Below are 15368 nucleotides of genomic sequence, written 5' to 3'. Positions count from 1 at the left end.
CCCGCTGTAACAATGCAAAACTGAAGTGACAAACAACTAGGAGCGGTTACCGTGCGTCAGAGCAAATTGCCTGTGCATCAATTAATCAATTTGACAATTTCGCCCCGGGGCTGTTATCGATCATTTCAACCAGTGAAAGTCGGTGGGGATTTTATTGTCTGTTTTGACATTTTTTTCACTGCCTCACTAATTCTAGCCATGTGAGCGCAAAATACTTTCGTTAAGGTTGCATCAAAATTTTACGGCATCTTTTTTTCTCATGGGCTTGAAGCTGGTGGAGAAGGAGGGATTGTGTATGTTGCGTGGATCCAGTTTTGTGGTACATTTTGCAACCAACAGAACGTAGGAGCTTCGGAAAGTGCCTTATGATTTGGTATCAGTCTATTAGAGATCTGTTTTGAAAACGCAAGTTTTTTATTATTGTACAGTTCAGCGTGGAAAAATTTTGCATGGCACTGGCATAATATTTATCGTCCCCATATCGGCCCGCCGATGTTGATGGCAGCAGCAGGCCAGTCGTCTGCGCCAAGTAGCTCCACGCGCCACTTATCATTCCTACTCGGCATTTCTTTACATATGCATTTTGAGGATCTCTTGAAAGTATCAAGATTATGGTGCTTTTGATCAGTGTGCGCGTCCGCCACTTGAAAGCACCATGCATTGACAACGTCGGTAGTTGATTGTTCTACAGTTGACCGTCTTTTGCGACGTCGTGCACAGCTGCCAGTCTGAGCAGCGCCACTGGAAAATGTCTGGCTTCCCGTGAAAATTAATTCCTTCCACCGGGGGTGCGGGAATGGGTTGTCTGGAAACTCTGCTGATTTTTACCATCATCTCATTGGTAATCGGTGATGCGGATGTTGTGTTCAAGGCGGAATTTGAATGTACGAGGGAAAGTCCCAGCCGTCACTTAATTGCCGTTCCCACGGGGAATTTGACGTTCCAGGAGAAAAAGAATCTGAAAAGGTAAAAACGCAGCGCATAATTATGTTCGGATAATTTTACACTAAAACAGAGTTGCATAATTGTGTGAACAAATATTTTTGCATTAACAAATTGAACTCGCAGAAGACAAAAATCCTTTCAAAAGAACCGATAGAAACGTTGATTTTATTTATTTAACGTTATTCTGTTGAACTGGTAAATTTTAGACTGGTTGATATCAACATCTAAAATAAAAAGCTTATTTTTTGCATTCTTGGGTTTTTTTGCCACATGTTTGGATGAACATTTGTTTTCATCCCTGCGATTCGGAAAGTTTGTTAAATTACGAGTATTTGCATTGTCATGTCTTTGTGGTATAATGTTGAAGAGCATCTGTCTGTGTTTTGTTTGGGTTAAGTTACGCAATATTGTTTACGCAGATATTTTTATCCACGTTTTTGTGACTGTCTAGTGCGGGACATTTGCCGTGCCAGTGGTTTATCGATGGCTCGGCATTCGGTACGAACATCCATTTTTCCGTAACGCAGATCATCGGAGACTGCTCCTTCCAAAGCTGCGTGTTGGTGTTCGATGGAGACTCACTGGAAGATCCTCCCCTGGCCTCCCTGTCTCCGTTTGTGGAGGGGACGAAGCGGGAACTGCTGAGCATTGTCTCCAGCACACCGAAGATATTCGTCCAAGTGGCAGCTGGTTGTCAGCGTCTGTTGCTAATTAATGCAACCTTCCGGGTGATTAATTGCACTGGCTGCAATGGGGATTGCTCGCCTGGTGTGATACACAGTGACTGTGATAATAAATGTCCAATGGCTTGTCCGGAAGTGCCGGCCAAGGATACCCCGTGCGATAGCAACGATCCCGGGTGTGTCTGTTCGGATGATACCAGGTCAGTGCGTGTTGATCGACACTTTCACACATGCTTTGTTTTTGTTAACAATAAGTTTTGTTTCGTTACTGTTTTTGATGTATTGTTTAATGATTTTCGGGTAATAATATGTAATTTGTATCAGTATTACTGTATTTTCTCAATAATTGTCTGTACTCGTTCTGTACTTCCATTTGAAAATCATCTTCTGTTTACTTTGCTCTTTTTATGTTTATCACAAAGCCAGACTATTGTGCTTTATTAATACCTTAATGTGCTCAAAATTTTAAGCAGTGAATGTATTTGTCTAATTTCTGCATTTTGTAGTGAATCATGTCGTTTAATCGACATAAAACCGGTATTATCGAGTACCCTTCTGGAAAAGGGAGCAAGACGAGCTGGCCATTCTGCTGTATTTTTCAACCAGTCTATGTGGATTTTTGGCGGATATGATTTTGTTTCCGTGCTGGATACTCTGGATACATACTCCATCGCCGACAATAAATGGGCACCGTTCCAGTACTCGAACCTCTCCACGGAGAAACCCACTGGTCGCTATCTCCACTCAGCCATAATACTCAATAATACTATGCTCGTTTTGGGCGGATTAAATTCCCGGCATGTGGTAGTGGAGGATTTTTGGGCTTTTAGCTTTCTGAACGGTGTTTGGAAATCTTTACCTCCTCTTATACCTGGTTTGGCAGGCCACAGCGCGACAGTGGTGGAAGAGACCATATATATTTTTGGTGGATATATGAAAAACGGATCTTTATCCAACACGTTGTTTGTATTTTCCCCGGCTGCTAATCAATGGTCTGTGGAATATCCGAAAAGTGGTCCAGGTCCGTACTTGAAAATGGCCGGACATTCGACGGTATTCTACGCTCCACTGCAGAGTTTGGTGGTTTTTGGTGGAATACGCAGTATGGTACTGGACGACGGGTTGATGTTCATGTATCATCTGCGGGAACAGATCTGGACGTCGGTCGGACAGCGTTTTCCTCCGGATTCCCTGGCATTGTATTCGCATTTGGTATTTCATAAGGCAGATGTAGTGGGATCTTATATGGTTATCACGGGTGGATATGATATGGGGAATACTCGCTATTGTACGGAGAGCGGCGTGTATCTGTACCATTTGGACTGTCAGGTTTTTGTCACGCAGACCATGATTGCCGAAAAGAATCTCTGTAAGTTGTAAAAAATTATTTTTCTTGCGTAAATAATGTGTTACTGCATTTCACCGTCCTGAGGAGGATACACAGAGAGTTAAATGTTATTTAATTTATCTTATTAGTTGTGAGGGCAGTTTAAAAGTACTCGTTAAGAATCTGTGTTACCGGATCATTAAGAGTATGTTTGCATTTTTAGCATTTCCTGATCTCAATCGGTTCGGCCATTCCACAATACTCAGCAATAATAATCTCATTATTTACGGCGGCTTATCGGATATAATGCTCAATAAATTGGAAAAATTGTCCCTTCCTGATTTGGTTACCTCGACGGGCTACCATTGTGTTAAAGACTATCCTGATCGAGCGACATGTGAAGGCGATCTTTCGTGTGTATGGTGCGTGAAATCATCCGAGGAAGACGATCACGGAGTCTGTGTGGGTCAACAGGGTGCGCAGAGTATCTGCGGCGCTGTTAGCAATCCCTCTTGTCCCGGTCTGTGTCCGGCACTCTCCACCTGCACTTCCTGTTTGGCATTCAAACAGCCCAAACAGTGCTCATGGTGTTTACAGGTAAGAATGTTTAGATTGGCGGCTGAAGTGCCGGTTGTAAGTAGGAAATGACATTGCTGTCGGGAACGATTGCTCAACAAAATTCTGTTAAGTGTGTATAACTTTCGATCGGGTATCCGGCCTTGTGCGTTGATTGTTGCCGATTGACCTTGGTTATGGTGGTGCAGTCGCGTTGACCTGTTCGATGCGATTTGAGGAGGAACTGGTTTTATCGTTGTGTAGTGTGACTCTTTAACTGATGATCATAAACGTAGGTTACGCCTGAAGTATCAAAACTTTTATGATTGATATTTATCATTATTGAGTTGTTATAACTGTGTAAGCGATCCAGCTAATGGATGTGCTGATTGGTGTACATTTAGTTGGCTGATTTATATTGGCGTTACTCGTGCTCTGTTGTGGGAGTCTGTTTATGGGTAATTTGCATTCATGCGCGGTATTTTTTTAAAAAGAATTTTGAATTCACACTGAAATGTAAGCACTAAACGTCTTCTAGGCGTTGTATTTATTACATATGAGGCTTGGTAATTCATAGCAGCACAAAAGTAAACTACTGCTAGCATTGCGGAGTTTTCTTAGTCCTGTGCCAGTTGAATAAATTATAAATATGATCGGTCTCAGCCTTCAAGCTGTACAGTATTCATAAAATTTCGAATTACCTAACATGAGTGAACCTTGAGATTTCTTTTGTGGAAATTGTTTCGTTATTTATTTTTGTTAATACTGTTAATAACCACAGCAAGAAGCTCAGAAATTTCTGCATTATTAGAATCATGCCGTTGATATAAAAACCAAAATGAGTTTTGGCTTTCTGATACTGATATACATATTGCAGGGACTTTCTGTATTCTGCACTGCAGAAAGTACTTACTTGTATCATTTGTATGCACTTATTCTGAGATGCAGCGGTATTTTATAGACCGGTCAAGTTGTATTACCCTTTAACATATCTAGGAAGTTACTATACGTTTTAAAATTTTTACAGACCTCAAAGTGCGTAGCTAACGTCCCAACAAATCGCGATAATTGCCTGGATAAACGTGTAAAAGATGCCGCTTCGTGGTCACTAAACACTCGTCCCCAAACAGTGGACTACACTGACCAGTGCCAGCTACCGCCCTCGAAATCCGGCCTGACATTTCTTCTCTATCAACCAGATCCGGACCTCCAGATCCCCGATGAAGTGAACTTAATTGAAACTTCCGCGCTGTCATACCACCCTATCGTTCGTTTCCCACCCGACCGGGATATGGGCACGTTAATTGTGGAAATGCGCGGCTTCCTGCATCCGCTCGGCGCTAATCCCAAATCCACATGGGATGCGCAGTTGCGTATGTGGGAACGGATGGGGAATTCGGCCGGGTTTGATGGCGTTGCGCAGTTATGGCTCAGTAAAGACAGCGATCCCAAGAATGCAGAGTTGGTAGTCGAGTCCCGCGGTATCTTCCCCATCAAATCAGAAATCAGTCGGCATGATGGATCGCCGTTGTTTCCGGATGTGGATGGGACGTATTATGTAAAATTTGTTTACCAAATGACCGTAATTAAACAGAGAATTTCACCGGATTTCGAGGTTCATTTGTACCTATCTTGGAATGGAAATTCCATTGTTAGCCAGGTGAGATTACTCAGTGTAGTATACCAGTTTTCGTTACTTTACGCAAAAGTGTTACCAGGTTGAGTTTTTTGGACTATTGTAAACAACCTTTTTATGTTGGTTTTAGCCGTTTGAGACAAAAAATTTGGAGCCGTTCACCACCGGCGGCTCCGGCTGTACTCGTTACAGTAACTGCTGGAAATGCCTTTCCGATATGAGTTGCGGTTGGTGTGGCACAACACAGGAATGCTATCCAAAACCCACCGATCCGAATGCCTATTCATTGTGCAACGATCCCAATGGTGAATCGATTTATCTGACTGTTGATGTCCACCAGTGTCCATCCTGTCATATGCTGAACGATGCGTCATCCTGCAACCACGAACGCCACTGCAAATGGGATACGGTGGCTCACGGTTGTTACCGCAGCAGCTTAGTATCGCAGGATCGTGCCTTGTCAATCGAAACCGACTGCACGAAACACACCTCCTGTTCGACCTGTGTCCACGCGACGGAAAAATGTCTGTGGTGTCATTCACTGGGACAGTGTTTGCCTAAAAGTGCGCTGAGTGTAATGGCAGCTTTCGGGCAGTGTCGATTCTGGGAGAATGCCGAGGTGACGGATCCATGTACGGATTGTAAAGAAATTAAAGATTGCGATAGCTGTCTGTCGCGGCCAAGCTGTGGATGGTGTTCGAAGACAGGGAAGGATCCCCGGCAAGGAGAATGTCTAACCGGAAATTCCGTGGGTTTGAACTTGACGGATGATTTAGTGTGTCCACGGAATGGCAATGGATCAGCGGGGCATGTGTGGTCGTACAGTACATGCCCAGATGTCGATGAGGTATGCTCGGAGAGAATATGGGATTGTATGTTGTGAATGAATTTGTATCGTAAGACTGCATCTGTTGTTGAATCGGTTATATCAGTTTTTGATTTAGACGTAGACGTATTGTAAGCGCTTTAAATGATAGTCCGTTTTCCTATATAATCACGGGTTTATGTGATATGTTATTTTTGTTCTTACTGTTAGTGTGCTCTGGGAATTGCTGACTGCCATGAGAATGCAACATGCGTTAACGTTAAAGGCGACTACCGGTGTGAATGCGCTCCTGGGTAAGTCACTTTGTCATTGCAGTGCACCAATCATCTCTACCAACATGGATTTTTCTATCATCCAAAAAGCTGTTTGTTTCATCTGTCTGTGTATTCTGCTTAGCTACAAAGGCGACGGTCGGACAACGTGCATTAAAACATGTGACCGGGAATGCTTAAACGGCAAATGCTCCGATGTTCTCATGCCGAATTTGGAACCGTTCAAATGCATATGCGATCTCGGATGGTCAGTTTAGCCGCAACCTTAAACAATGTTTGCTGCCGTGAATTTTATTTTCTTGTTTGTGGCAGGACGGGAGCGCAGTGTGAAATCGACTGTGGCTGTAATTTCCACAGCACGTGCACGCGAAATGTTAGCCAATGTGATCAGTGTTTTGGTAACACGGAAGGCCAGTTTTGCGAACGATGTGTGCGCGGGACATTCGGAAATGCCACAGCCGATAAAGGATGCCTACCATGCTCATGCAATGGCCATGCCGATATTAGCCAGCCATGCGATAGCGTTACGGGACGTTGCCATTGCGAGTATCCGTATTTTGGGCGGAATTGTGAAAAGTGTCCTCCGGATTTCTTTGGCGACCCAATGTACGTATATGATGCATAGCATCTATATGATGTGTATCTGTCACATACTTACTGTGCTTTACTTTGTGTTTTATTAAATTACTCGTAGTTAAATTATTTAGTTAAACGGATGAATAATTCAGACCATAGACCATAACTTATTTTCTTCTTGGCAGCGTTATTCTCCTGGACAAGAAATAACTTAACGATGTAATTTAGTCAGCACACTGTTATCCCGTGGTTCACAAATAAAAACTTCTTCTTGCTAGTTAAAATCAAAAATGGTATTTTGTATGTAATGTAACTTGTGTGGTTACAGAAGCGGAGGAATTTGCTACAGCCGTTGCCGTTCGCGAACTTTGATTCTGAATGCGACTAGTGGTGGGTTAGGTAATGAGAACGATCTTCTCGATGGATTTTGCCTGTGGATTCTGGTCTCTGGCAAGGAGGATTACTTTGGAGATCGCTTACCATTATCTTTAACTATTGGCCAGTCCATGGAAGTGATGTGCCCGAACAATTCCATCGCCGTGACGGATGGCCTTCCCGACTGGCTAGTCACCGCCGACATCTCCACTGAACTCGCAGAAGACGATACCCGCTTATTTGATCTATGGGAAGCTGTAAATCGACCCAGTTCATTGTTAGGCAACATATGCGGTCCTCTAAAAAGTCCCATGACCCTGGTCAGCAAGTCGGGAATCATGACGATACTGTTCCGCAGGTCCAGTCGATCGGAGAAGTTCAATGCGACATATGCATTGGAAGAAGGTTATGCGAGACGGAAACGTGGTATCTCCGTTATACGGTTGCCTCCTCGAGTGGGGCATAGCATTGAAGTTATCAAGAATACAGCATATTTGTTCAGTGGAATGGATCAGTTGCGAGGGATTGTGAACGATATGTGGGCCATTTCTCATGATGCTTTGCTGACCGAAGCGGGGTGGACGTTGCTGGACGAAATTCCGCGACCGCGACCATTACCGCGATATTTCCATGCTTCATGCGTTGTGGGAGATTTGATGGTTGTGCATGGGGGATATGTGGAGAATGCCGATCGGGTGCAAGTTGGCAACGATTTATGGATCTTCAATGTGACGAGCAAAACATGGCAGGAATTGACTGTAAGTGTACATTAACGTCTTTTGTTGCTGTTACTGTTTCCGGTTGTTTGCCGGTTAGCTGAAGGATCGCCTTGTATACGAATACGAAAGATAAATACAATTTCACCATGGTGTTATTGCCGTTTCCAGTTAATATAATTTTAAGCTATAAGTTTATAACTTGCATTGTTTTTTTCAGTTGCGTTATTTACCGCGGCTTGCCGGGCACACGATGACTGTTGTTCGAGATACCATCTACATAATTGGAGGAGGCGCAGAATCCTTCAGTGACATCGTTTACTCGTATAAAATGACCGATACGCAATGGCGAGCCCTTCCTTTAAACGGTTCCCGTCCGCCCGGTGTATATGGACACTCGGCCACATATTTTCCTCTTCGCAATGCAATATTTGTGTTCGGTGGTTATCGTTTCGATATTGACCGGTCGGGTATGTCTAGCATGTTCAGTGTACTGGACCTTGGGCGACGGCGCTGGATTTTGATGCCTACATTAACCCAGGAGAACATGGGACCACTCGTGCCTCGCATGTTTCATGCAGCAACGTATGTCCGTTCGGGAAATTATATCATTGTTGCCGGCGGCAGGACGCCGGACGGGGTCTTTGATGAGGGAGTTTTGATTTACCGATTCAAATGTAACCAGTGGTTGGATGAAACCCATCCGAATATTACAGCATTTCTTAGTCCTGGGTTTGTTCATTTTGCTAACGACTCGCAGAGTTTCTTGTATTTGGCATCGGGATTTAACTTTGTTCCCCAGACATTCATTAAGTTCAGCCGTATCGAGCCGGTGGATGATTTCTGCACTCGGAACGCAAATACACGACTATGTTTGGCGACATACGGATGCGGAATGTGCGGGACAGAGAATGGATCTTTCTGTTTCGATAATTCTTTATCGGGCATCAACTGCGGCGTGAGGGGTAGCATGTTTCCAGGAACATCCTGTGATGAGAATTTGCCGGTTGTGAAGATCTGCCGGGAGCAGAAAGAATGTCGAACGTGTGTAGCGCCATGGTTTGGCGTTGGGGAGGATGATAGCCGGTGTCAGTGGTGTACAAACTGCGGTAACGGGCTATGTATTGAACGATATGAGACATGTGAGGCATCGTTGTCATGTAATCGCAGCAATGCGGTCATCAGAGACCCCGGATCTTGCCCTGACGAACGCTGTCACTATGCGGACTGCCAGAGATGCACGGAAGCCAGAGTGGGTTGTTTTTGGACGCGACACTTTCAGCGGAACACCGAAACATTGAAGAAGTTTCGGAAGACTCCGGTGTTTCCTTGGAACTGTTTTCCGGTGGAATTATCGCAGAAATTGAGTCCCCCACCGGAAGATATCGAGGCGTCTCCGCCGGGTGACTGTCCGATGGCATGCGGCCGTTTTGAAACATGCTCCGAGTGTCTGAATTCTGGGGGATCGGCCGGTGGGTTTCAGCAGTGTGCTTGGAGCGAAGACCGCGAGGAATGTCTGAATCCGGCGATGGTCAGTCTGCGCTGTCCACTGGGTAACTGTGGAGCGTTATTGTATGGAGGGTCGCGTGATCGTTGTCCCAGGGAACCGCGGAGTATCACGGTGTGTCGGGAATGCTTGAAAGTTCCCAAGGCCGGATGGTGTGCGGTGGAAGGGAGTAATGGAATCGGAACGTGTATGTCAGGCGGAATTAGTGGACCGCTGCAAGGGTTCTGTGCCGCCAGTAACAATGTCTCCAAGCCGATCATCTCGATGACAGTGGAGATTGACGCTAAGAACACCAAAGTGGCGGCGCCGGTGGGACTCTTGGAAGACTCGCAGCGGCATACTTGGCATTTTTTGACGTGTCCAGTGGAGGATGAATGCACTAACGGACATCACACGTGCGATGAGCAAAGCGAAGAATGTCATGATTCTCCATCGGTATGATTATGTTTACGTTTGGTGTTATACGGGCAGATTATAGTTCGCAGTCACTCAGCTGATTTAGTTGAGCCATATGGGGAAAAGATTACCGTAGGTTACGTGACCGTTCCGTTGGTGTTTAGGCTATTGGAAAAATTTTTTTGTTTAATTTTGAAAATTTTATACTTTTTTTTGTTGATTTTATGAGATAAAAGTTACCCACCTGGCTTCAGGGTTTTAACTGTACGTGCAAACCTGGATTTGCCACTACATTCACCGGCGAGGCAGACCACGGTGTCCAATGTAACCCGATCTGCAGTGCGGGATGTCATTCGGGGCGTTGTATTGCACCGGACACTTGTAAATGCGACTTCGGATACGTTGGAGCTGACTGCTCGGTAGCCTGTCAGTGTAATGGAAACAGCGACTGTCCTAGCGACACAGAACTGACCACCTGTATTCAGTGTATGAACAACACGATGGGGAGTCGATGTGAGCGGTGCGTGGATGGCTACGTAGGAAATGCGAAGCCGGGTGGACGATGTCAGTCGTGCAGCTCGTACTGCAACGAGCATTCCAGTATTTGTCTGACATTATCACAAATCTTTAATACCAGTGATAATTCCATGCTGCCGGATAATCCGTTCCAGGTGAGTTTTTTTTCAAGCTTGTTGTACAGTGAAATCGCTGCAGGCTTGGTGCGATGATAGTATCATGATACATGGTTAATTTTGCAGGGAATTGATTTCCTCTCGTTGAAGGGTGTCTTAGATCGTGATCGACAGAATAACGTGCAGGGTAATAATATCGCCATATGCTACAAATGCGATGGCAACACCACCGGGCACCGCTGCGAAAGCTGCCTTCCTGGCTTTTTCCGTCCGCCTCCCAATTCCAAACCACAGGATCCGTGTCGTCCCTGTGAATGCAATGGCCACGATGACTCGTGTAATGCCTTCTCCGGGACAGGCTGTAAATGCGCCAACAACACGGCAACGGAGCCGTTGTGCGATGGAACGGATAAAAAAGACATGCCTAGTGGTGTGCCCTGCTGGACGATGCAGTGCGCAATATGCAAGGAGTATTTCATTGGGCGACCGACGGGCGGGCACCAGTGTTACCGGCAGATGTCTGTCGGGGAGGATTACTGTTTTGATCCGGAAATGCCCCGGGGGCGGTGCTCCAACTGGGACCCGTCCAAACCGCTGCGGCAGGGACGTTCGGTGTTTTTCGCTGTTCAGCCCAAATATTTGAATGTGGATATAAGGTGCGTTAGAAGAGATTCGGTCGTATGATTTGTAAGGAATTTTTCTTAAAATTATATAATGCCGATGGTATAACGAGTTATGGTATAAGTCGATTACGAGTTATGGTATAAGTCTCTTAAAAATGTTTGCAAATACAAATGTTTGTTTATAAATGTTAATATTGTGTGGATCGACAGGATTTACGTCGATGTGACCGCTGGAGGAGTGGATCTGTTTCTGTCTGATCAAGTAAGCTAGCACATTTGAATGAGATCCTAGATTGTTTCATGCGGCTCCTCTTACATAAAGTCCATTGGATATGTAATCGTATCTGACAAAATGGACAAAAATTTATTTAGTATTTCCGTTTGACAAAAATTTACTTAGTATTTCTCAATTTAATAATGTACTAGTAGACCCCGCGCAAACTGCGCGGAATAAATCGGCGATAAATTGTTATTTATGGAAAGCTACAAAGTACAAACCCATGACTGCAAATTTAGTTTTATTGAGCGGAGCGTATAAGAATATTAATAATAATATAGTTTGATTAGTTTCATTGGCAGAGACAAACGGTATTTGCTCAATACCTGTTTGGTTATGCTTATCATAACTAATGTCGTAAATTATTCTTTATTTTGGGCCTTTGACCATAGTTGACTGACAGATTGGTAGCAGTTAGAATGTATCACAGTTTAATAATTAAATGTTTAAGGCCGTTTTGAGAAAACATTGTCGCGTTCCGCTGACTTAACCCGAAATTAGACCCGAAAAATTAGAAAATTTCCAGGAATATGTCCTTTTTGTTTGCAATTATAAAACAAAGTTTTTAAGCTTCTCGCAAATCAATCAGCAGCATATGCCGGTCAGTTATCAAGAACTACAAATAAAAAAAAGCTCCATAATTACTGAAATTTTTGTAGCCGTATTTCAGTACTTCTACTGGTTCAGATACCATTCGGAGCTTCGTTAAATTTTAGTTAGTGCGTCCCGACAAAACAATCCAGTGATGCGACCGTACGACCACCGATGTCAACCTTTAGACCACTTAGAATAAAAATACTTTCCAGTTTCCTCCAACTGTTTACACACAGACAATTTAAACCTGATGAAGACTTCAAAATTTCGTTGTGTTCTTTGGTGAATTTTTTATTGATTAACGTCGACAACTTAAGCACAGTGTCTTGCTTGCGACCCCCGCTGCAGATAGGCGCCGCCTATGATTCCGCTTTCTGTTACGTGCTTATAAAATTTGTTTCAAGTTTGGCAAAAATCTATGCATTTGTATAGTACATCCCCAACGCATTGTCGCCTCCCCAATCCCAACCCCAACCCATCCCAAACCCAACCCATTTAACGCCAACAACATCCCCAACCCATTAAACGCATTGTCGCTTCACGCTTACGTCCTCACAGATGGTTCATTAATGTAGCTTGTCGCACCCAGGCGCACCGGAGAGGGTATTCCCCTAATTTTTTTGTTTTGACCTTTGATGGGAGCTGATCTGACGGAATGCTTTATAGCTGGCGGAAACATAGATTAGAATGCGGATAAGCTTCGCTTTTTAAATTTTCTGTTTATTTTAAATTTTTGAATGCTAAAAATGCGGTTTTTGTTTTTATAAAACCGTTTTTGTCTACGTTCCTTAGCGGAAAAATATCCCTTCTGAAAAATATTTTTACCTTCTCTACCTTCCCCTGCTGGAGGCTCGCGCGCTCCTCATTTAGGTCGCCGTGAAAAGATTTGCCTTGGGCCGCTTTCTCCCCCCGGGCGGCGGTTAGACTCGAATCCTAGTGCGTACGCCCGGTGGGACTGGGACTCGCTGTTTTGCTCGAGTAGTCCACATCATTTCCAGTCGAACACCAAAATTCTCAAAATCGACTTTCAGTCTCTCACAAAATGATGTTTATTTGAGATTTGAAAAAAGGAAAAATATTCCACTTTATTGGCACGGCAGCAAAAGCCAACCGCCCTTTGGAAGCAGTTTTAAATTTTAATAATACATCTAATCAACCCGTTGCGAAAGGCAACTACTTTATCTTTGGAATTTGGGTCGCTCCCACTTTCCAGGAGATTCTGCATGTTCAGTCTTTAAGAAACATCACTTTCCGAGCCTACATATTTTAAAAAACTAACTCTTAATAAAAATCTTATGAACTAAAGGCAGTCCGATAACTAACGGACACCAAAGTTCCATCAAGTGTAGATGTCTTTTCCTGTGCTGTTCGTGACAGTGGTGGCTTGGGTGGGTTTGCAGTGGTGGGTTCTGCACTTTTCCCGTAGACTTTGTATGTTAAGTTCTTTTAAGATTTTCTCTAAAACTTCACATACTTTCAAAAAACTAACTGGTTTCTGCAAATCTGCAAACTCGCGGCTATTGAATGACTTATAGACATCAAAGTTTGGTTCAGTGGATCGCTCAAAAAAGGGTGACAGAAATGGAATTCGCTAAGGCTTATTTTATTAATATATAGGATGCTAATTATACCTTTTTTTTACAGGATGATATGTTTGCCATTAGTGTGGATAAGAAAAACGGTTTCCATTATGTTAATGTGGACAAACGTTACGTCGACAATCAACGGGGTATCGACGAGGTTGTCGACTTTCATCGCGCCCTGGATGTCGTATCATACGTGACCGCATCGGAACAGAATAGAGTGGTGATCGTTCGGGATGTGCGCCACCGGCTGATCTTAACGATTCCGTATTACGGACATGATCTGAAGAATTCCAAATTCTATGTTGTGGTACATGGGATCGGATCGCCAACATCGGATGTAACTCGTGGCCGAATATTGTTCCGGCAGGATCAGCCGCACATTGATCTGTTTGTCTTCTTTTCTGTGTTCTTCTCATGCTTCTTCCTGTTCCTTGCGATCTGTATTTTATTATGGAAATTTAAGGATGTATATGGAATACGACAGAACCGACAACGTGTGGCCATTGAACTACAGACGATGGCTAAACGGCCGTTTGGAAAGGTGTTTCTCGTTTTTGACAGGGTAAGTCGCTGCTGACTCACCATGATTAGGGTTTAGTACCGATGAAACTGAAGCAAAGTACGTAAGATATTTTGTTTATTTTAAGTTTTGCACATCTGAGAAATGTTGTTTATTGATCCTTGGCACCAACCTTGGCAGACGCTGTCTGCCAGACGCATTTGTTTAGTGTATTGTGTCTGTCGTAGAACAGTGACGGCAAGGGAATTATCGGTTCGGTGGCATTCAGCAGTTGTAGTGTTAATGGAAAATAACCAGATGCAAGCAAAATTTGCTTTTTTGTCTGCATTTTCTCTTTAGTGTGAATCGCTGTAAATGTAAGTGCGTTAAATTATAGATGCGGTTAAATTAATAATTAAAGTAAACTGATGCAGATTGACACTGTACTAACTGGAACAGATCATGCAACCACGTAGAAACTGGAAATGAGACTTTTTGCGAATTTTCGCTCTTTATGTGCACTAATCATACGTTGATCCGAATGTTAAAAAAATTCCTTGAATTTCTAGATGAATAAAGGTCGGCCAGATAGGCCGATGTACGGATTAGCTGATGACTCTCTAATCCATGAGGAAGCATCGACGTCCAAAGGTGTAAAGAAGATGGTTCCGAAGTTGCGGAAAAAGCGCCGCAACCACATCGACCCCAGTGATCCGTCGTCGTCGGGTGCAGCGGGTACCGGCGACGTGAACGCGGTTAAAGTGGCCAAATATGCACCGGTGGCGGTGGAGTATTTACACGGTGGATTGGTGGCCGTGGCCACGTTACCCGTTGAGCTGCCCGGCGGACCAGATTGTCCGGCGCGGTTCTGTTTAGCGTCCACGCTCGTATCCACGCCGCAGTTTCTCAGTGCCAATGTTGTCAAGAATGATTAATAAGTTATGTGGTTGTTTTTTTTGGGATGGGGGGTGGGATGGAAATTAGCTTTGGTTGGGATGATTCTGTATGTATGTCTGTATGTATAGGTTTTGGGGTGGGGATGGTTGCTGTTTTGATTTATAATTGGTTGGTTATCCTTTGCTTTGGAGCCGCTTTCGTTCTAGTCATTTTATCACTCGGCAGGAAATTTTTATGTATTGGATCTTATTTTGTACCGAGAAGGATGAGTTTGTTTCGAGTGTGGTTTTATTTTTAACGACAGCTATTCAGTTTTAGACGTATAAGTGTACAGAATTGTACTCTACAGATTTCTTGCAGCTGACAAATTGCAATGCAATACTGATAATTAAAGCAGATGAAAAAATTGAAAATTGTGATCTTCTGCTGCACGAAGTATTACTAAG

General features: G+C 43.9%; 1 protein-coding gene across 1 annotated transcript; it reads left to right on the top strand.

The window, feature by feature from the left end:
* The first annotated feature begins 144 nt into the window (after positions 1-144).
* LOC129598785 (multiple epidermal growth factor-like domains protein 8) lies at positions 145-15325 on the top strand. The gene is made up of 16 exons (XM_055496842.1): positions 145-966; positions 1397-1828; positions 2135-2997; positions 3179-3552; positions 4538-5170; positions 5277-5993; positions 6183-6265; positions 6369-6491; positions 6557-6850; positions 7149-7953; positions 8132-9853; positions 10069-10485; positions 10573-11102; positions 11280-11331; positions 13585-14088; positions 14595-15325. Exons 1-16 carry the CDS (start codon positions 797-799, stop codon positions 14958-14960), a joined length of 8085 nt encoding a protein of 2694 aa, XP_055352817.1. The 5' UTR covers positions 145-796; the 3' UTR covers positions 14961-15325.
* Positions 15326-15368: the final 43 nt, after the last annotated feature.

The sequence above is a fragment of the Paramacrobiotus metropolitanus genome, unplaced genomic scaffold (assembly GCF_019649055.1).
Source record: "Paramacrobiotus metropolitanus isolate TYO unplaced genomic scaffold, Prichtersi_v1.0 Parri_scaffold0000003, whole genome shotgun sequence".
In the NCBI taxonomy this organism is placed as follows: Eukaryota; Metazoa; Tardigrada; class Eutardigrada; order Parachela; family Macrobiotidae; genus Paramacrobiotus; species Paramacrobiotus metropolitanus.
The sequence above is the reverse complement of the archived record's forward strand: the minus strand, read 5'-3'. Positions and strand labels throughout refer to the sequence as shown.